The 22,527-nt window shown below is 57.4% G+C and overlaps 1 protein-coding gene across 2 annotated transcripts in view; it reads left to right on the top strand.

The window, feature by feature from the left end:
* Window positions 1-22,527, top strand: part of ADGRD1 (adhesion G protein-coupled receptor D1) — a 146,249-nt gene that overhangs the window by 110,542 nt on the left and 13,180 nt on the right. For both annotated transcript variants that reach the window (XR_012325096.1, XM_033836704.2), the window contains exons 16-20: window positions 3,449-3,552; window positions 4,992-5,103; window positions 7,635-7,788; window positions 12,989-13,055; window positions 15,457-15,523. Coding sequence is in view for 1 of the 2 variants with exons in the window: in XM_033836704.2 (XP_033692595.1) it covers window positions 3,449-3,552; window positions 4,992-5,103; window positions 7,635-7,788; window positions 12,989-13,055; window positions 15,457-15,523 (504 nt within the window). In the remaining variant the exon portion in view is untranslated. The remainder of the gene's footprint in view (window positions 1-3,448; window positions 3,553-4,991; window positions 5,104-7,634; window positions 7,789-12,988; window positions 13,056-15,456; window positions 15,524-22,527) is intronic.

Genomic DNA, 22,527 nt, shown 5'->3' with positions numbered 1-22,527 from the left:
AAACCCTTCAGGCAGCCAGGGTCTCTCAGATTGTCCCCCAGCGACACACACACCATTCTGCTCTGCGGGTTTGACAGCTGTTTGAAACCAGAAAGGTCTGAAGACCCCGACGTCTGCAGGCAAGTTTCTCCTGGTCCCTCCTTTGGTCTGCCTCAGTGCTATTCAGACCACCGCACAGAAGAAGGATATATGAGGTTCCTGCACGGACTGCGGGTGCTCCAGATTATGGGGGGTCTTAGGGTTCTCAAGGGTCCTTTTGATCCTCTGTCATTTTTACCTTATGGCCTCACTTTATAATTCAGGTGCCACGGAAAATGCGACCTTCCAGTCTCCTCGCCTTATGTTCTGTGTAACCATTGCAAGATGGGCTGGCCAGGACGTTAGCAAGCGGGGGCCATATCTCACTTTTTACGTGTTCCCTGTCGTGCCTGGCTTGAGGCTGGCTTTGGTTGGGTTTGGTGAAAGTTGTGATGAAGAGTTGGTTGATTGGTGGGGTTGGTTGATGGTGAGATGGGTTGATGGTTGAACTGGTTGATAATAGGGTTGGTTGATGGTTGAATTGGTTGATAATAGGGTTGGTTGATGGTTGAACTGGTTGATAATAGGGTTGGTTGATGGTTGAATTGGTTGATAATAGGGTTGGTTGATGGTTGAACTGGTTGATAATAGGGTTGGTTGATGGTTGAAGTGGTTGATGGTGAGATTGGTTGATGGTTGAACTGGTTGATAATAGGGTTGGTTGATGGTTGAACTGGTTGATAATAGGGTTGGTTGATGGTTGAATTGGTTGATAACAGGGTTGGTTGGTGGTGGAGTTGACTGATGCTGGGGTTGGAAGGCATATGGTACAGGGGTGAGTAGGTGTGGGTCTGAGGCTAGGGCTGGACTCCCATTTATCAGAAGCTCTAGGCCGAGTGTGTGTGCAGAAAACAGGGAAAGATTTCAGCTAGTGTGGCTGGCCAGGTACAGCCCTCACGCCTGGAAGCTTCTACATTGTGCAGTGAACTCTCACGTGAGCCTACTGGAAGCTCCCTACAGCTCTGTGAGTGGAGGAGGTAAACCTTATTATCTCTCTAAGAGGTATGCGAACAGTGATGTCGATTAAATTCATCTTTTATGGTGAATCAGTGGGGGAGTCAGGGGAGTAGACTTGAGGGCTGTTTCTACCCTAAAACCTTCAGCAAATACCTGTGGAAAACCATCATTCTCAGTAGTACCCTGCTGTTCTCAGAGCCGTGGTTGATGAGACGGTGGAAGTTTCAGGAACGTGATCTCTGTCCTTAAAGAGCTCACCATCTCTCTGGGAGTAAGAAGACTCTGCCGTGAAGTGGGACAGTAAGTGGGACGCGTACCACTGGGGGGCTGTGAGATGCTTGGGCGGCACAGCGATGAACAGGGACGGGTAGAGCTGAGACTTCGGGGTGCGAGGACTCATGCGGAGAACTTGGGCCCAGGGCCAGACTAGGACCGGGACGTCCCAGTGGCAATGGGGTGAAGGTGTCAGGGGGCCAGGCTAGCTCCTGGATACTGACGTGTTGCTGTCCTTCACTTGCTCTCGTTTCCACTGATTATTAAGTTAGTTTCAGTTAGGTGAGTGCTGCAGAGGTGAACCGTAGTTTCTAAGAACGGTTGATGGTCTGTGATGCCCGTAAACTCTGGTAACTGATACTTTCCTACACCTCTAGGCAGAGATCATTGCGATGGTGGGACAGGACTTTTCAGCTGTCTCATGAGACAGCAGAGAAAGGTGGCATAGTTGGTATAATGTTAGTGATTCCTCACCTGGCTTTAGTTCTGCGTTTCTGAAAAGTATTGCTTCAAGTAACGGCACTGCCGAAAAGGTACTGTCTTCCCCTCCCCCAAAGAGTTTGAGAAATGCCAAGGTTGACGTAGCTCTCTCTATCTATATATTCACCAGAAGTCCTGTATTCACCTCTCTCTGTCTATATATTTACCTGAAGGACTCTCAGAAGCCTTACGTTGCTTGTATTCACCAGAAGTCTTTAAAGGCAGATAGAGAGCGCAGCTTTCCCGAAACTTATCGAAAACCAGAAACATCATTTCACAGAAGAGCAGTGACAGCATCGCTCAGGAATTAGTGTGAAGCAATACAGTGCAGGAAAGCGGCTCTAGGAGTATATTTCCATTTGCCTTCCTCAGATACATGATGGCTCAGAACACCGCTCGGCCTTTCTATCTGCAGATGGAGAACTTTAGGGTCCAGATCTTGGGATGTTGCCGAGAAGCCTGCTGCAGGAACGCACTGGTGGCCCCTCCTGTCTAGGAAGCTTGCTTTCCTGCACAGACAGGGGTTACCCATGAGGGCCCTCCCGCCCCCCTGTCCAGGGCTGCTGGGTCCAGGCTTCCACCTCCCCTGCCAGGGATTCAGCCAGGGACTGAAAGTGTTTCTTGACCCCTCATTACATTATCAGTTCTCGGAAACCGACCGGTTGGCTCCCAGATTGTTCCCTGTGACCCACTTACGTTTCCTGGTGGGGCCTCCTGGGCCCCGCGTCCTGGACGACAGCCCTTTTCCGAACCTCAGAGTTGCCTCCTTTTGTTCCCAGTTAAGTCCCGGGGAACAGGGAAGAAGGCAGTTTACTGGAGGCCGAGGGCCCCGGCGTCCTGGCCAAGGCTGCAGGGACCCTGAGGTCTGGCGCCGGCGCCAGTGCAGCGCGAGCTCCAGGCTGGGTCTTCAGTGCTGCGGGGGAGCAGGAACCGGCAGCGAGCCCCGAGGGAAGCTGCGCTCCTAGGCGTGTGGCTTAGGGAGCCCGGGGTTTCTTGGATCCCAGGGTCAGATGTACATGACCTCAGAGGCCACAGCTCCTGGAGTCCTGGGTTGTGCTGCTAGGTGAGCTGTGGTTTCTGTCACCGTCCCTTGTGGCTTTGCATCCACTGGACTTACCGCGTATGTTTATGCTCTACTGGGCATCAGGGATACCAGCAGAACCCTTACATTGCGCTGAGCACTTCACATATGAAAATTCACTCCTAGGTCGTCAGCTGGGACTCGCACCGGGGCCTGTGGGTCAGGCTCTTAAGAGAACCCTGCATGCGGGGCGCAGAGGCTCGGGGCGGGCGGGCGGCCTGCGCGGGGAGCAGTGGGGGAAGGGAGGTGATGCGGTAGCAGCGCAGGGGCTGGAGGGATGTGAGTGATGGGTGGAGCCATTTGGAGCGTCTGAAACGCGCAGAACCAAGGGCCAACACCAAAGGACTGGCCCTCTGGGTGGCAACACCAGGGCGTCAGGGGGAGAGGCAGGCACTGGCGGTCACCACCAAGCCCGGACGGTCTAGTGGCTGCCTCGTGCTCAGCTTTGCATTAGCCCTGGGACCCCTTCCAGCCTGAAGCCCCGCGATCAGGCTCGGGCCACATTAACCACAGGGCCAGTCCCCCTCTAGGGCCCGGACCCGGCGGCGGCTGACTGCCTCCGCTCTGCTTCCCGCACAGCTCACGCGCGGACACCAGGTGGCGCTCTCGTCCGTCAGCTACATCGGCTGCTCGCTGTCCGTGCTCTGCCTGACCATCACGCTCGTCACCTTCGCCGTGCTATCGTGAGTCACCTTCTGCTGTCCCCCGGGTCTCCCAAGAGGTTGGGCAGCTTTGTGCAAATGTCAGTGCCAGCCCTGCCCACTTCGATTTCCCTTCTGGCACTTGTACTCGGGAGGCGGCAAATGCCGGCCCCTATGTAGAGTCTGCACACGGTGTGTGACAGCTGGACGGCTGGTCCTCGATTACCTTTTGTTTTGAAATCTGGGGCGCAGGGAGGGGGCTCTGGGCGCTGGGAAAGAGAGAGGGGAGAGGAGGTGCCGTGGAATTGGAGGGCACCCGGCTTCAGCTAACCTGGAAGGCTCTGGAAAGGCCCCCAGCCCACAAGGCTTTCTGTCCTCTGGCCAGGGGAGAGCCAGAACTGAGGACCCCCCAAATGATATCAAAACAGCCGGCTTTGTGGGGCTGGGCTGCAGGAGGCCCCGGGGTGGGAACAGGGCTCCCTGCCGGCTGAAGCCACGTCTGGTCAGAGATTGAGGGCACCCTGCAGCCCCCCAAGTGGAGGCCGGCAGCTCAGTCCATCCGTGGCCCTTTCTGAACTGGGACAGAAAACTAAGATGAGAGCCGTGGGTCTGGGCGGACAGCTGACTGAGCGCTGCTCGCACACTCCCCTCCGAGCTGCTGGGCCTCAGAGGAGGGCGTTCTCCCCACACCTGGATGGGCCCGCTCTCCGGGCACGCGCGGGAGTTTATCTGCCCCTCTTCCTCCACTCCTGGGGTTCCTCCTGGGGGTTCCCAGGTTTGGTTGGCCCGGGGCTGAGGCTGTCAGCTTCCCCGGCTCCCCCATCCCCGCTGCTGCCCACCCGGGACCTGGGCGCCCTGGGGGGTGGGGGCAGGGGTACACCCTGGACACAGGAGCTTCTGGAGGGATCCGAGACAGGTGAGAGGAGACCGGCGCGGGCTTGGAGGGACCCCAGCCTACGCTCAGGACGTTCCTCGTTCCCCAGCTATTTGCTCAGCAAGCCAGCCCTACGCACGCGTAGTCAGCTCTGAGGACGCAGCTGCGCCCGAGACAGATAAAAACACACCTGGCTGCGGGGGTGGGGGGCAGACAGCGAGTGAGGACGCACAGGCTGGAGACAGGTCTTCACAGCCGTCCGAGCCCTGAGAGCAGTTCAGAGAGGAAGCGGGGCTCCTTCAGGCTCGGGAAGTTCTCTCTAACGGGAGACCTGGGAAGGGACTTCACTGCAGAGGAACGGCTGGTGCAAAGGCCCCGAGGCGGGAGCGGGCTGGGGGTCTTGGAGAGCCTCCAGGAAAAGGGGGTCTGTGAGCAGGGGAAGGGACGAGCTGAGTCAGGCAAGGATCAGGCCCTGCAGGGCCTGTGGAAGGAGCTGCGTCGTTTCCAAGGGTAACGGGGAGCCATCGAGGGTTCACAGCCGGGAGTGGCAGCATCTGGGCTTATCAAGCCCTCCCTGGTGGCCTCACCCCTACCTCTCTGCCCCCAGCTCGGTCAGCACCATCCGGAACCAGCGCTACCACATCCACGCCAACCTGTCCTGCGCCATCCTGGTGGCCCAGGTCGTGTTGCTCATCAGCTTCCACTTCGAGCCGGGCACGGTGAGTGGCCCCCTTGGTCCTGCTGGGCCCACAGCCGGCCTCCCTCCCATCCCCTCCTCCCCCGAACGTCGTCAGGGGTGGTACCTTCTCCTGCTGGCTTCAGTTCAGAATTCAGACCACCGGACAGCCAGGCTCTGTTTCCTCTGGGAGAGACAGGGAAGATGACAGGTACGAGTGGCTTCCCCGCTCAGCATCAGTCTCGGTAATGCCCACACTTACGGCCCTGACCGCGTGCCGGGCGCCGTGCTGAGGGCTTACGTAGATCCACTCCGTCAATCCTCGTCACAAGCCCACGAGGTGATGCCGTGGTAACCCGCCTGCTATAGATGCCAGGTTGAGGCACGAGGGAGTTACAGCCACTCACCCAGGGTGGCCTGGTGAGCACTGACTGGGTGCTGACCTCGTGCCGTCTTGCTGCCGACACCGCCCTCTATCGCTGCTCTGACCATACACACAGCCGCACCCCCTCTGCCTGCCAAGGGCCGGCGCTCTCTGCAAAGGGTCTGTGAAGACCCAGACCCACCTTTTCTCTGCCCTTTGTATCAGGCTGGGGGTTCTCCGGGGGCCTAGGAAGTCTTAGATCTCACAGAAAGTGAAATGCTGAGACCAGATTGACCCAGGCTTGGGTGACGTGGGTTGTAAACCTGGTTGAAGGGAAGAAGAAGCAGAGATGTGCTCGCGCTACACCAGGAAGGAAGGGGAACCAAGCAGTGTAAGTCAGTTGTCCTGGGGCGCGATCACGATTGGCTAATGGAAGATGAATTCTTTATCCCATGAAGTGAGGGTCAGCAGGGCGTCTTGTCCTCCCTGCCCAGCAGGGTCCTCAGCCCACCTGCCCGTCCTGGGGCTACTGCCTAAGGAGAGATCCGTCCTCCTCTGCTCACAGGTTTGGGGGTTCAGCGAAGCATCTAAGAAGTTCCTGGCGGTGCCGTGGACAGATGAGGCCTCTGCGCCCGCCTCATTCTCTCCTACTGGATGCTTTTCAAGCTCCACTGTGGATCATCACACGGGGTTTTCTTAAAATACAGATTTGGGTTCAGCTGGAATTCCTGTTTCCATCAGGTTTTCAGGTGATGCTGAGGCTGCCTGTCCAAGCCACACCGCGAGGAGTGAGCCCCCGCTGTGTGATGGCAGCAGGAGGGGAAGCGGTCCAGGCGCCCATCATGCAGATGGCGACCCCAGGGACCGGGGGAATCTCCTGTGTGTCTAAAATCCCAGGCAGGGCTCTCAGTGATCCGTCCATTGGATCACCTCTGTGGCAGACAGGACAGGTGACTGTGGTGGCCAGTCTCTGTGTGGGGAGGGGCCGCTCCCCACATGAAAGGGGCAGCTGGTCCTAGAAGACGCAGGGCCACCGGTGCTGGGACTACAGAAATAACAGACGTGTCCCATATTTGTATGTAACTTTAACAGAGCCTAACGACCAGAAGCGCGGCATTTCAGTAACTTGTTCCTTTTTGGTTTTCCCTGAGAATCCACTGATCAGGGGGCCTGGGGAGGACAGGACATGGGGCCCTCATAGAGATGGTTGTTCTCGGTTTTCATGTTTGTTTTCTCCCCAGGCTCCTGGTTCCCTGGCCCTTGTATCCGAGCTTAGGGATGGGTGGCGGTGGACTCACAGAGAGCACGGGTGGGGGGATCTCTGATTGAGGCTCCGGGGGAATCTGAGCCCACATGGCTGAGCTTGGAGTTGTGGCCAAGACACTAGGAGCAAAAAGGGGGACCAGCAGACCGCTGCCGCCCTGGACAGGGGAGAGGAGCGCGCAGTGCTGAGCAGGCCCTGCCCCTGCCTGCTTGTCACACGCAAGGCAGGGGGGCCTTCTGGGTATCAGTGCCCCGAGCAGCCAGAGGGAACAGACATTACAGGTAGTTTGTGCACCTCTGTCCATTACACCTGCTGAGAGTAAAGCCCAGTGAAGCGGCCGTGTCGCTCAGGCCTTTCGGCTCCAGGTAGGTAACCAACACCTTGAAATGGAGAACTGAAAATTCCTGAGTCTAGAGGTTTCAGCCACGTCACACGCTGCTCTCTCTCTGCCCCTCAACTCCCTTCCCCTCACGCGCTCCCCTCTGCACGCCTCGCCTCCGGGCCGGGGTGGCTTCCACAGCTCCGGGCTCCTGTCCTTGGGTCCTTGCGTCCAAAGGAAGGAGGGAAACCTGCTCACCGGCGCCTCCGCCCACCCCAGAACCCACGCCCGGCAACCCGGCCGGTCACGTGCCCACCCCTGAGCCAATCCTGCTGCAGGGACGGGGATGTTTACGCTGATTGGCCGGACTGAGTCCCTGCCCTCTCATGAACCAATCACAGTACCCGGGAGGGGGTGTGGTGCAGTGATTGGCTACTGCCTGAGTCACGTGCCCCACTCAAATCACTCAGCTGGGAAAGGCAAGTTGTGACTCCCCAGGAAGGAAGTGAGGCCACGTGTTTAGAAGGCGCCCCCCAGAAAATGGGTGCAGGGAGGTTGGGGCAACAGCACGCACCCACTGCTCACACCCGAGAGAGCTTACCCTCCCTGCCGTTGCTTTGGTCCTAGGCCCCGTGCCAGGTGCTGGCCGTGCTCCTGCACTACCTCTTCCTGAGCGTCTTTGCGTGGATGCTGGTGGAAGGGCTGCATCTCTACAGCATGGTGATCAAGGTCTTTGGATCAGAGGACAGCAAACACCGCTACTACTATGGGATAGGATGGGGTAGGTGGGGATGGGATGGGGCAGCTGGGGCAGAGGTGGGTTGTGATTTCATCTTCATGTGAAACGCCTCTAGGAGGCCAGGTGCTCTTCGGGTTGAACTTCCCCTCACTGTTTTTCAGAAAAGTCAGTTTCCGTGGGGAGTGCTTTGGATTTCTCTGTTCTAATGGTCGGCTTCCCTCCTCCCTGGGAAGAATCCCAGAGGCACTGCTCTGGAGCCGGTGCGGGGACAGTGGCCTGCTTCTCTCGGATTGACACCCCGGCTTTAATGCAGGGCATCAGGCACGGAGGTGGCCTCTAGTCTCACAGTGTATGGGTGCCCTGGGGCGGGGGCAGTCAGGGCCCTGTATTCTCAGCCAGCCACGCCTGGGATGGACCCTGTACACTAGGGCTTGTGGTTGGAGGGAGGAAAGGAATTCTGATCTCTCGGTCGCTCTTGCCTGGAATAGAGTTTCTGCCCCGTGGTCCTGGGGAGAATGAGAAGTGCAGGCAGCCTGCCCCAGGGAGATATTGTGGCTCTCGACTGGGTCCCGGGGGAGGGAGCCTGTCTTGTTGGCCACAGCTGCCTGGAGCGGAGCAGGTTGTAGCCCAGGTGTCCCAGCGTGTCAGGTTTACCCAGACTTAGTAGGCTTTCTTGAATAAATTTTTCTTAATTTGCTGCATGCCCTTAAGAAAATGTATAGAGACCCTAAGTGGTTGTGTTGTTTTAAAGCTAACTTGCACGAGTTATGGTGGTCCTTCAATCTGGGAGTCACCTCCCCAGTGGCTTGACTTTGTTTAACTTCCTTCTTGCCCATCGTGAGGAGCCCCAGGGCACAGGAGACCCTGCTTCCCGCCAGAGTAATTGACGCCTGGCATTCTTGCATCTGCCATAAAGCATTAATGCAGCATAAGGGACCTGCTACTCCTTTCTAGTTTTTTTGCGATAGATTTAATTTTCATGGTCCTCATGGCGCAGGGAACATACAAACATTTTACTTTGTGCTTTGAGCTCCTAGCGTGGTTCATTTGGGGGGACGTAGTGGAGGTAAGTTATGTGCCCCTCCTGGCGTTCCCGGGAGCCTAGAGAGGCTCACCGGGGCCCACGTGGAGAGAGGAGACACAGCAGCCGCCTCCCAACTGGTGTGGCCTCGCAGGGAACTCCCGGTGCTTGCCGGTGATGCCCTGCGGGACCAGTGACGCCCTGCGTCCCGCCTGTGGGCAGACTGGCCGTCCTGCCGCGCGTCTCCGCACCTGGATGCCTGTGCTCGGCTGGGCTCCTCACAGCAGCAGGAATGTCCTCTCCTCTCCAGTTCCTTCCTGGTGAGCCCAACTCAGGCATGACCTTCTCCTTCCGTTCTGCCGCGACTCCTTGACAGAGGAGGGTCGCTCCTGCCTCCGGCTTCTGACTTCATTGAGTAAAAGGTTTACAGGACAAGTGACCAACCACCTGTAACGGCTGGTTTCTTTACGGGAACGGTCGAATAGCTTAGAGATATGTGCGCACACACACGCACACACCCCGTAGCCACAGCAGGGCAGTTGAAATGAATGAAAAGTGTGGAGTTGGTCTCTGCTGTGACAGGAGTCGGGTATGTTGGTTCAAGATGGAGGTGTGGGTCATAATCCAATCCAGCCCTGAAGGATCTCTTCTTTGGTCTGCACAGCATTGGAGGAAAAAAATGAATGATTTGCCAACACGTAAAAATGGAGAGATTTTGCATAAAATTATAGAGTTCTTTTGAAAGGTGAGGTGATCTCGGAACCCTGAGCTTCCGTTCCTACTTGACAGCATTGGCTGCGACTGTATGGTTTCTGATACCAGCGCCTCCCCTGTGGGTGTCTGAGTGTACAGCCTCTGTCAGACGCTCCCTGCAAATGGAGCGCCGGGCTGGGTTCCAGCAGGGCTCTGTCTCCACGTGAGCGTCCCCTTAACTGATTTCCTCACGGCTCTGAACTGCGTCCTTCCTTCTCATTGGGTTCGACTTGGCTGTGGGCCTAAGTACAGACAGTCTGCAGGCGGCTGGCCTCTCTCTACCTGCAGTTATGAATTAAGAGGGAGCTGGAGGCTGACCCAGGGCCCCGGGGGGGGGGGGGGCGGTCACCCTGCAGGGAGGGTCCCCCAGAGAGAGGCCACTTCCCTGGAGATTTTCACCGTGCTCTTACCCTGACCTTCAGACGGTATCATGTTTTGAAACTCAAGGACTATGTTTTTGGCTGAGTTGGGATTGGAGGTGTCAGATTTAACAACATACTTGCAGTTTAGCTGTACGTCAGGTCCTGTGCTTGAACTTGAAAGGTGAGTGTAATGTAATCTCTGTCCTCAAGGGGTCCATGTGGGAACGGAGAGAGCAGGTGAGTGAGAAAACAGTTGAGCCTTTACACGTCGGTGCAGTAGACATGAATCTCTGACCACAAACAGCAGACGCGACTCTCTGACCACAAACTCAGAAGCGAAAGAAATAATCATAAACTCAGAAGCGAAGGAAATACAGCTTGCTTTATTTTTCTCTGTTACGACTTCATTTCTTTTGTGAGCGCCCACTCATCTGAGGGTGAAAACGTCATCAGAGCTCATTCTGGACTCCGCCTTTCTCTGAAGTTGCGCTGGTGTCCCAGGGAGGTGACACAGTGCCGAGACCCTGGGACGTGCGTCAGTCAGGGCAGGCTAGGTTATGCTGCTATGACAAGCAGCCTCCAGCTCACGTGGGGTGGAAACAGTAGCATTTATCTCCTGATCACACTGCGTGTCCTCAGCGGGCCGGTGGCAGTGGGAGGGGCTGTGCTCGGGACAGTCCCTCAGGAGCCCGGGGTGATGGAGAAGTTGCTGCCTGGAGCCACTGCTGGATGCTGTGAGAGAGAAGACGACCTGGGTAGATGTCACCCGGGAAATCAATACTTAGCCGAGAGAGGCATGGGTCAATTCTGTCCACAGCTCACTGCCCAGAAGGAGCCGACAGCTCAACAGCCCCAGGGTGCAGAAGTACCAGCCACCGCGTGCCCAGAACGAGGCATCCGGATGTGGCGCGGCGACCCCTGCCGGAGGCCGGACCACTTGTCTCCCAGCGCTGTCATCTCTCCGCCCCTTCTCTGTCGAGGCATCCGCGCCCCTGGGTTAATATTTCACAGCAATGCTCCTTATGGCTGCCCCTCTCATCGCCCCTCCCTCCTTCCCTGGATCCTAGGGGCAGCAGCCAGGGAGGCGCCAGTGTGGTCCCTCTGAAAGGTCACCACGTTCCAAAGGGAGCGCTTCTTGAGCGCCACAGAGTCACTGTCCGTAGGACAGGACCAGAGGACCCCCAACTGCGGAAGCACGTCAAGCGTCTGCATGGGTTATGGGGTGTGAATTTCAGATGATAGCAACAGTGGAAGAGGCATCAGAGCTAGTTAATAAGAGCGGAGATCATTAAACAGAGACGGGCTTCATACATCAGCGCATCCTTCATCACATCCGTGGCCGCAGCGCGTGTGATCCTCACCACAGCCTGATGGGACGTGCTGTCATCTCCGTTTCCAGAGTGAGAACGTGGCAGCCCAGAGAGGCTCAGCTGGTTCCCTGAGGCTGCACAGCTCTTCTGGGGGATCCTGGGAATAGAATGCGGTGCTGCGGCTCCTGCAGCGCGTTTCAGAGAAAGCAGAGGGTAGGGCCCACCTTCTTCTCAGACCCTTCCATCACTGCCCTGTGGCCTGTCCTCTGAGTGTCAGTGTTGCTTTGGGGATCGTAGGAGAAACGTGTCAGTTGTGCAGGCAGAAAAAGAATCTTCACCTCCTCCGTTTAACTTTGGGCAGCAAAGGGATGCCAGCCCCTGACTTGGGCCCCCGCCGTGGCCACGATCCGGGGAGGGAGATGTGGTGTTGACTCAAAGTGAAGCCTCAACCACTGAGTTTGAAAATCCGTCCTTCCAGGCACCTCGGGTTCTTACTGCACCTTCCACGACACCCGCGGACAGGGCCCTGGGGACTCTGCAGGGTCCCGTGTGCACCTGCTGGGCTGTCCTGTGGACCCAGAGCTCACACGGTGCCCACTCCTCCCACACCCCAAGGCTTGAGCTTCCTTGGGAAGATGGGACGGGGGGGAGTCGGTGCGCAATGTCCCCAGGGCCCCTCACCATCTCAGGGCCCATGTGATCCTCCCAAGAGAGCCAGGCAGCGGGGTTCCCTGCAACGTCTGAGGAAACCGAGGCCCCAAGCGAGTGGGCGGCAGGTGCGGGCCGGATCCTCGGCGTCCCCCTTGTCTCCTGTGACTCTGAGTCCATCAGGGCAGGAGGCCGCAGCCAGAGGCTCCGACATCGAGAAACGCTCTGGCTTCCATGAGGTCGTGCACGTGGGTAGAAAACCCGAGTGTGACGGCGGGTCAGCAGCGAGAGGTGCGTCCCCTCCTGGCCCCTGGCCTGTCCACCTCTCCCCAGAGGCTGCTCGCTGGTCTCCTTTGAGGGCCGGGCGACTGTCTTGTCCAGATGTCCTGTGATGTGGTCAGACTATTTTGACATCAAGACAAAGTGTTTCAGAGACAGGACCGCTCTCCAGAGACTCCTTTTCAAGGAGATCATTTAACGCTGACCCTCAGAGGGCCGGTGTGGAGCTGACCCAGCCACCAGGGGTCGCAGGAGGGCTGAGGCCTTGAGGCGCCCAGGCCTGGAGCCCGGAGCAGGCTTCCCTCTGGGTCCTGGAGCAGATCTCCCACGGGCTGGGCAGGCTCGGCCAGAGGGGCACAGGAGCCGCCTGTTCTAATGTATCTTCCCCTGCCCCCTTTTATCCTAGCCATCTGAAAAATGCAGGGTCCTGGTCAGGAGCCCTTTCTCCTGACCACCCTCTGGAGGGGAGGGTCAGTGGGTGGAAGGGACCCTTTACTGTCTCTTCTTCCCCCTTCCTTCCGTGCAGGAGAGCAGAGGGAGAGGCTGTGCTCAGGGCGCTGATGGGACAGAGGCCTGGGCATGCCGCTTCCCCAGCAGCCGGGAGGGCGTTGTTTTCAGATACAGAATCAGATTCATAACAGATCTGCCCTAAAATGCATGTGTGTGTGTGTGTGTGTGTGTGTGCGCGCGCGCGCGTTAGTTGTCTCTTTGTTTAGACTCTCAATTCCTGGAGCCTAGGGGCTGTTCTGTGTCCTCAACACTTAGCGCACGTTTCTTTGTACACGTCAGGTATAAATGAATAAATGAATGAACGTGTCCGAGGAGACTGGAGCAAAGCTAATAAAGTTTCCTGCTCTCACTTTCTGCAGGTTTTCCTCTTCTGATCTGTATCATTTCAATAGTCTTTGCCATGGACAGTTACGGAACAAGTAAGAAGTAAGTGAAGGGGTGATCCCTGTGTGGGCAGGACTCCCGTGGGGAGGGGCACGGTGCGGGTCCCCGTGGCTCCTTGTCTTGCTGTGTTCTTCTCGGGAGGGGTCTGTCCAAGGCTGGTATCCTCCGGCCCTGGCAGTAAAAAAGGCCTGATAGAGTTAAAAACACCCCCGGCGGTGCTCTGGGCTTCGTCCCACCTTGGAACTAGCATCGAGGGGGTCAGAGTGCCTCCTGCACTGGGTGGTCCCGATAAGTCTCTGATGGGAGCTTTTCATCCACGTGGCTGTCCTGGACGCACAGCCTGGTCGCCTGTGGAGCCCTGTTTTGTGCTGACCCTTTCTTGGGGTGGTCAGCAAGTGCCTCGTACATTAGAAGTCCCATTAAATTACAGCCGAGTGAATACGGGACTGTGTGAATAAGTGTAGTCTGATGTGCACCCGCAAGGGGGCGCTCTCATCGCTGGGGCAGCAGCAGACGGGACTGTGTACGTGCCAGACCTCGTGCCGCTATTTTGAAACTGCAGCTGGTGGGTCCCTAGTTGAATCAGGAAGAGGCTGGGTTGGGACTGTGCAACCAGGTCAGGTGTTCACCTTCCAGAAATTTGAATTCCTTTCCTCCCAAAGAGAAAAAGGCTTTAGCTCACCTGTCTTCAGGGAGCTGCCCCTCTCGTCAGCCAAGCTGAAGACCACTGAGTGACGATGCCACGGAGAGCTTTCAAGAGGAGAGAGAGGGAGTTCAACACTGTCCCGGCTTCAGCCTGAGAGAGTTTCTCAGCTGAGTTGCTAAACTGGGGGGAATCTGGCTTTTTCTGCTTTAGGGCAACAATTTCCTGAAGATGAAGCACTTAAGGAAGGCGCTCTCTGAGTCCATACTGAAGTAAGAATGATTAAACATCCATTGTTCTGGCCCGTTCCTTGCAAGCCTGTGTGTATCCGAAGCCAAGGCACTAATTAAAAGAAGAAACATCTCCTCAGACACATCTCAGTGGCACTTGTTCCGTGTCTTTCCATCTGGGAGCGCAGATGCTGGGCCGCCCACCGTGCGTCTCAGCTCCACGGTCTGTTTCTGATGTCAGCCTCTCACCCACTCATGTGCCCGAGAGCGAGGCAGCCCCAGCAAAGGTCCCGAGGCTCACTGAGTGTCTGGGGAGGGCCGGGGATCTGAAGGTCCTCACCCACTTAACCTTCTGCACGAAAATGGTGGAAAGCACAGGCTTCCTCTTGCAGAATCCCCACCCTCCCAGGGAGCCTGGGTTGGAGCTGCCCCTTTGCAGAGGGACCACCAGACTCGACATGTGCTTCCATGTTAAGTGCCGTGTCCTCAGACGGGAGGCTCTTTTCTCCAGGCTCTGGGTTCCAGACGGGAACGAGCCTCTTACAGGCGCTGTCACCTGTCTGGGGCATTTTGTGTCTCCTGGTCCAGGAGATCTCGGGGGAGGACGCGGGCAGCAAGGCAGGGTGCAGGCATAGACTCGGGTCCCCAACGTCCCTGGGCCTCAGCTTCCTCCTCTGCAGGGTGGGGTCATCACAGCGCCTGCCTCAGGGGCGCCGTGGGGTTACGGGGGGCGGTGCTGTGCTGTCAGGGGGCTGCGCTGGGTGAGCAGGCGTGAGTGAGTGACCAGGCGGCCCCGCAGGGACATCCACGTCCTGCGTCCGTGAGGATGCGCCGTGCGCCTCACCGGACCCTGGCGGGTGTGCCAGGCCCCCGGCGCTGCCCCCAGATCCAGGGAGGTGACGTGTCTCAGGGACCCCAGGCTCTTGGCGGTTCTGATGCTCTGGAGAGGAAGATGGTAGTCCTGCCTGAGTTCCTGGAATCATGTCTCGTAAGCCAGGAGAAATTTCATATCCTCATACTGGACCCTACTTCTCTGGAAATCAGAGCCGTGGCTGGGACCCACTGGGACCTTTCGTCTCGGTTGTGGAGCGGGGTTGGGGGATGGCACTGCCGGGCGATGGAACTGACCGACAGCTGATGAGAAGATGAAGATGGTCCACGCTGCGTCACGTGATGCCTCCTCACTCCTTGAATCCCTGCAGAAGACACTAGTGAAGTCAGTGTTTGAAATGCTCTGGAAGGAAGCCGGCCCCTGGCAAAAGCCCATTTATTTATTTCTCGTAATAAAATTCAAACCTCCTTTGGATTTTGGCTAGACTCTTCAGAGATTGCGAATTTTTCCACTAACGAGGTGACCTGGAAAAGCCTTCTTTTCCCCGAGCCAGTCCACAGACCTAGAACATTCTTCCCAAGAGCGGGGGGCGTGAGGTCATGGACAGGATACAGACACGTTTGTGGGGATTAACAGTGTCATTGTGACTGCGCCCCACGGTGTCCCTGTACTGTCCTGGATGCAGGGCCCCTGGGACGTGGGATGATGCCCTGGAGTAACCCTCTGCCCCTTCCACAGCTGCTGGCTGTCGCTCGGGAATGGTGCCGTCTGGGCCTTCGTAGCTCCTGCGCTGTTCATCATCGTGGTACGTCCTCTGCCGTGCGGGCGCGGAGCTGGGCTGGGGAGGGGCCGGAGTGGAGGAAGCCCTGGGCTTTGTGGAGGTGCAGCTGGGCCCCCTGAGAGCACGTCCTAAGCTGGGGCAGCATGGGTCCTGTTACAGCCCCTCATGGGGGTGTGACCCAGAGCCTCCTTTCCCCGAATGATACTCAGGAAGGTTGGGCAGGTTTTCAGGTTTAATGCAGATCTGTTTAAGGCCCTCGGTGCTTTTCATGCTGAAGCAGCAGGTGTGGGTGTGTGTCCAGGAGGGACAGTGCAGACCCAACTGGTTCTTTTCTTTCCCGATGCTCTTCCATGATTTCCTCACGTGCACATCTCCGTGGTCAAGGAGATGCAGGATCCAGGGCTCTGTTAGGGAGTTTTCGTCAGAGCCTCCCAAGAACCACACAAAACAGAATTCCTGTGATAATGAGGGACCTACTCAGAGAGGGTGACAGAAATGGGGATCTCTAAGCTCACAGTCAGGAACGTTTGCCGTGGCTGTGCGTCTGGGGTTCAGACGAGGCCGTCTCCACGTGGTTCTGGTGCCCCACCTCTCAGCTCTGTTTTCCTGTCAGTTGGCTCCATTCTTAGGTAGGTTGCCCCAGATGCTTCTAAGAAACTCTAGGACCACACAGAATTATAATAACTGCCATGGGAAAAAACCCTCCTTTGTTGTTCTTGTTATGGTTCTACCGACGCGTCCCACCAAATCCTGGGATCGGTTTTCATCATTTCTGATGGACCTGCCTTGGAACTCTGCCCACCATGGGCCCCTCGCTGAGGCCAGAGGAGCAGAATGCTCTCATTGGCCAGAGGAACGGAATCTTCTGATTGGCCAGCCTTCACTGAAGCCAGTGGAAGCAGAATGTTCTGATTGGCCAGCCCTCACTGTGGCCAGAAGAATGAAATGCTCTGATTGGCCAAAGGACTGGACCACAGCTGTAACCCTGGGTCCTTATACTTGGTTTCCCATGAAGTTATTTAACGTTAATAATAAAGCTCAGGGCTTCCCTGGTGGCACAGTGGTTGAGAGTCCACCTGCCGATGCAGGGGACACAGGTTCATGCCCCAGTCCGGGAAGATCCCACATGCCGCAGAGCGGCTGGGCCCGTGAGCCATGGCCGCTGGGCGTGCGCGTCCGGAGCCTGTGCTCCGCAACGGGAGAGGCCACAACAGTGAGAGGCCCGCATATCGCAAAAAAAAACAAAACAAAAACAAAAATAAAGCTCAAATTTATAGAGCATCTTTTTTTTTTTTTTTAAGATCTGAATGTGTTTTTACATTAAATTTCTCTCTTACTTGCCCCTAAATTAGCTGCTTGGAGAGATGGTAATTTCTGTTATTACAGAGGGGCAAATTAAGGTGCAGGGAATAAGTAGAATGATAAAATTCTGGCCCGTGATGGTAGCTGTACTAGTTTAGATGTCCCCTTCCTCTCCTCCCCCACATCCTTCCACTGGCCCTCTTCCTTTTGTTCTCTCTCCTCCCCCTTCTCCCCAGGTGCTAGTAAACCAGCTTGAGTGCCCTTGAGTAGAAAAGGCTCAGTCCTGGGAAACAGGGGAATCAGGCATGGCTGGCTCCAGGCACTCAGTGATGTCCACAGGTATCTCCTGCTCACCCCGTGGTCCCATTGCCTCCTTGCTGGCTCCATCTCAGGCAGGCTTTCCTGGGGGGGACATGATGGAGCTGGTACCCTGACACATCCTCCAGCTCTGCAGTTCAGGGTAAGGAGGGAGGCACTGTTCCCAGCAGTCCCAGCAGAAGTCCCAGGGCAGATTCTGATTGGCTCCCATGGGTCAGGTGTCTGTTCCAGAGCCAATCACTGAGGCTTGGAGGGAGGCAGATGATTGGTCAGGCCCAAGGGGCAGGGTTTATTATTTTATCCCCCTGAACTCTTGGGGCTAGAGGTGGGGATCCCCAAGAAGCCCTAGGAAAAGGGCCTGGGAGAGGGGGCTGCCGGTACCTGGGTGCTGAGCCTGGCTGGGGTCTGGTCAGAGGTGAGGCATCGCCATGCTGTCCCAGTCTGGGCATCTCTCCCCACAGGTGTTGGGGGCTGACATCAGGGCACCCCCCATCCCTCCTGCCCACCTTGTGCAAATCCGCAAAACACACTCTCCACACCCTTGGCTGGGACCCCAGAACATGCTCTCCACGCACCTCCAGGGTGGGAGCCAGGCCATGCTCACTGCCTCTGAGGGTGCTGCCTTTGAAGGGTGTTGAGCCCCCAGGTGAGCCCGGTACAGAAGGTGAGGGAAGGGACTCCAGCCAGAGACACGTGAGCCTTTGGTGTCCTCATCCGTCGCCTCCCCCGTCGGGTGTCCCGGCTGTGGTGGCCCATGAACTGTCCTGATCCTAAGGACAGATCCGATGTTCTGTGTCACCAAGGAGGGCTGCCGGAGGGTGGGCTTATTGGAGAGGGTCTGTGGGTAGCACTGAAGCCCACCACTCCTGCATCCCCTCCTAAATACTGTGACGCCAGCCCTCCTTTCACTCACCCCCCGCTCCCTTCCCCAGCGGCTGATTTGAAAGCTGCTTTTGACTTTGTTCCAAATTTGGTGGCACTGACTGAGGCCGTGGGCCCTGGTGGTTAATTAAAAACGTATCCAAGGGAAGACGCCTAAAGATGTGGTTTCTTCCTCCTTAATTAAAATTCCACTCAGACATCCTCAGGCCACACAGAGGGGCAGCAGCATCTTCTTGGTAGAGAGTTTCCAGAAGGGCAGGGTGGGGGGCATCACCGTGGTGTCGTCATCTGTTCGGGACATGGGGGGGGGGTGCGCCAGCCCCACACACGCCCCCCCGTTCAGGCTGCGTTGACTCCGCTGCCCTCCACGCCGGTCCCCTGCCAGGTGACGTGTGCTCAGGGGCGTCCACGGCCACGGGGACAAGCGGGAGACGGGGGCGTTCCCTCCCTGACGTGCTGGCTCTGCGAGCCTCCTGGGTACCCGTGGCCCCAGCCCCCCGGGCCTCTGTGCCAGAGGAGAGGCGGGGCTGTGCTCCCAGCTCTGCAGGGCTCGTGGGCCCACCGGGCTCTCTGTAGGGTCCGCGCAGGGCCCTGGTGGGAGGGGTGGGCGACAGGGAGACGGGTCTTGCGTGCGTCAGCTGGGTGCCCCTCCCATGCCACTCCCCTCCTGTTCTCAGTGTCCCCGGGGGCCGGTCCGGATGGACACGGACCAGGCTCAGAGGGAGGGAGGAGACGGGGGCCAGGAGTGCACCCCCCGATCCCTCACGCAGGGCAGTGGGTGCACGGTGCTCCGTCCCCCACAGGCCACACTCCTGTCGGCAGCGCCGGCCGCAGGGTCCCTGAGGCTGTCCCTCCGCCCTCAGCCCTTCTGTGTCACAGGAGCTGGTGTCCCCAGCACCCCGTGAGCCCTGGCCGTCTCTCCGGCGGCTGGCTCCCTTGTGGTGCTGGGGATGTTTCCTTCTCTGTCCATCACAGGCGGTTAGAATCACACTGCTGTGTCACCTCTGTGCGGGAAGGGGGACTGCAGTCCGTGCCAGCCCAGGGCGATGACACAGCGGCTCTGTAAAGGAGGCCTCTTCCAGGAAGGGCTGCCGGGTCGGGAAAGGGACGGGACTGTGGTCTCAGGGCGTCCGTCCTTGGCGTTAACCCCGAGCTCTGAGTACAGGCCCGGGTCCTTCCATCAATTGCTTTCAGCTGCGGGAGGTGGTGCACTGTCGCGGTGACACGTCCCTGAGCTCTCCCTCCAGGCTGTGCCCTGTCCCAGGGCTGCGTGAGGGCCATCTGCAGTCACTTTCCCACCCGGCCTTTCACAGAGTGACAGAGGCTCCCGTGGGCGACCCCGGGGCGCCCTCCCTTCTGCCCCTGGGGTCCGGGAGGACCACTCGCCTCGTCACCCAGACGGAGGCTCGGGCTCAGACCCGACTCCAGTCCCCCCGCCAGTTCAACCCTCCTGGTCAGAGCGCGGGCAGTGGCAGGGGTGGAAGGGGAGTGAGTGAGTGTGGAAGGCCTCGCCCTGCTGTCTCTCTGGCTGACTTAACCCCCCAGTTCTGCAGGGCCCGGCAGCATCGCCCGCTCCCAGACTCCCCGGCTGAGCTGTTTCCTCTGACTTTGGTCAGTGACGGCGGGGGATCCGAGGCGGCCCTGCCTGGATCCTTCCCTACCACCCACCACAGCGAGGGGTCCAGCAGCGGGGTCCCCGCATCCCATGTCCTCCAGGCTCGCTGGAGCCCTGCTGTCCTTCCAGAGGGGGCATTACCTCCGCCCCGCCCCAGCCCCTCTCCTTGACGTCAGCCGCGCACCTACGAGGACTGTGGTTCTCACTCTTGTTAGTAATGGAATCCCTGGGGAGCTTGGGGACGGTTCCTGCCTGAGCCCCACCCGGGAGGTTCTGGGTTTACTGGACCTTTCAGAGCTCCCGGTGATTCCGGTGTGGAGCTGGCTTGCAGTCCGAGGTGGGCTGTGGGAAGTTGGAGAGCCCTGGGCTGGGGGGAGGGGATGTCCGCTGAGAACGGTCAAGTGCAGGGTCCGCTGGCTGCGGCTCATGTGGTAAATCCCGCGCAGGTGCCGGGCACTTATTTACAAACTGCGGCGGCTGTCACGCTGCAGCCGTTGAGCTTAGCTGTTACAGTAGAGACTGGGAGGCCTGAAAAGCCAAAGATGTTTGCTCCCTGGACCTTGAGAGGAAAAGCATGCAGACCCCAGGCCAGGGGATGCGGCAGAAGGGTCCTGGGACCCAGCCTCTCCGACTGTCAGGGCTCAGGCTGGCCGGGGGTGGAAGTGTCCCGTGTTTCTCATTTCCTCTGAGGACCCTGGGTTGTGCCGTGTTGAGTCGTCCCCGTTGTCCCCAGAGGCGCTCCGCAGACAGCAGGTTTCAGCGTCACACGTGGGGCCCGGCCCCATTGTGTAGCTTGTGCAAAGCTCTGTTCGGGCGCACGTTCACGTGAGCACGTCCGTGGGAGAGAAATGTCTGGTGGATGCACACGGGATGGCGTTCCCCAGAGAGGGGTCTGCGTCCGGGGGGTACTTGCTTGCACATCCCTCCATTTAAAAACACCCACACATCACGAGCATCATTTTAAACTAAAACACTGGAAAGGTGCGTGTTCGTGTTGGGGTGTGCGGTTTCGCTGTGTCCCGGTGAGGTTGGTCCCGGAGGGACAGGAACCTGTGGGACAGGATTGTCACCGTTGCGCCTGGTGGGCCCAGTGCTGGGAGGGAAAGGGCAGAACCGAGCCCCTTCCGGTTCACAGCTTACCTGTCACCCCGCTGCCAAATACGCACCCCCCACCTGTCCCTTCACGGACTGTTCTCCCCGATTATGAAGGGACGTGGATGCCATTTCCTGGGCGACTCCAGTGAGGCTGAGTGCAAAAGTGCCCACGGGGCAGGCAGGTCTTACAGAAGCAGGGGCGCCATGGGCCACAGGGGCCACCTTAGCCTGAGCCCCCCCAGGGGGCTTGTTCCGTGCCGGCGACTCCCGGGAAAAAGACCTCCAAGTCCGGGAAGAGAAAGAGTCTAGAGTTTTAAAATCCTCCTCTCAGCTGGGGAGAAGCCAAGCTAGTTGTGTGACTACAAATACAGGTACATAAATAAAGACACATAGATACAGATCCAGTTACCAGTTCCTGAGAACAGATATGGACACGGGAACAATTACAGCGATAGTTACAGACGTAAAGATACAGAACCGTAAACACCTGTACGGACACAGAAACAGGTATAGATACACATGAAGCGTTTACTCTGTCTTTGTGTGTGTCTGCATGTATAACCTTTCACTGTGAGATCGTGGTGCACAGCCCAGTGATTTTTCACAAATACCTAAGTGGCCCTGAGTCTGGTCAAGAAACACAGCGTGGTCCCAACCCCAGAGCCCTGCCCAGCCGTTCCCTCCCCCCAGCAAAAATCCCCGTGGTCCTGAGTGTGTCCTCCCTCCACCCTCCCCTCCTTTTTTTTTTTTTGCTGAAATGCGGCCTGTGAATTACTGGTTTGACATCTGTCATAAGTAGCTTGTTGGCTGTTCTAACGCAGAGATACTTAGTTGATGAAATACCCCACATTCACGTTATAAACGCCTCACCCCAGGGCCTTTCCCAGTCTGCACCAGGCGCAAGCCAGGGCGAGTGAAATGGAGTGAGGGGGCCAGGCCCGCTTCTGGTTTGTATTTTCATGAAACGCCAGATTTGTTTCACCCTCAGCTGCTGTCTCCCACTTAATTGCACATTAATGTAGGCTCGGAGGTTAGCCTGCACCTTCTCTCATGCTGCCGTGGCCAACGTGATTGTCTTACCAACGCGGGGGGAAGCGTGCACGCCAAATGAAATCAGACAGGCCCCCGGCTGAAAGAGGGAGAGGGGAAATAAATAAATCCCAGCAAAAGCTTCGGAGACATGGGCGCGATGATGAATTGTAACAGCCAATCACCTGGGCAGCTTAAACATCATTGAAACGCTTCCTTCCGGGTCTTAAATACAGAGGCCAAGAAATAACAGAAGACCTGAAATCGAGTTAATCACTTGTAGCATTTCTGTGTCTGTGAAACAGTTTGCCGTAATCTGATCATCCATTCAGCGGCCACATCCCAGCGTCTGGGAACAGCAGTGTGAACTGCCCGGCGTCACACCTGAGAGGTCTAGGGCAGAATCCCGGGTCAGCCTCCGCTGGCAAAGGGAGAGGTGGTTGTGATGAGACCTCTGGGGTCACGTGGGGTGTTCAGGCTCCTCCCCAGAGGCTGCCTGGCATCCGTCTCCCGGGTCCCAGGCTCTGTGGCTTCTCCATCCCCTTCCCTGAATTATTGGGACACTTCACAGTTAAGCCTGTTTTCCTCCTGAGCCCAAGGTCATAACTGGGACGTGCACAGGAAAAAGGATTGATGTTACTTCCTTTTTATAGTGTAATTAAGCAATTGGATTTTTGAACATTAACACACATGGTTAAAAATTTGAAAGCAAAGCTTAGTAATTATATTTTGAGCAGTCTCTGCCCACGTCTCTCTCTTAAGTCCCTGGTTTCCACCCGCCCCACAA

The sequence above is a fragment of the Tursiops truncatus genome, chromosome 13 (genome assembly GCF_011762595.2).
Source record: "Tursiops truncatus isolate mTurTru1 chromosome 13, mTurTru1.mat.Y, whole genome shotgun sequence".
NCBI lineage: Eukaryota > Metazoa > Chordata > Mammalia > Artiodactyla > Delphinidae > Tursiops > Tursiops truncatus.
Note: the sequence above shows the minus strand (reverse complement) of the source record. Positions and strands in the feature narration are given on the sequence as shown.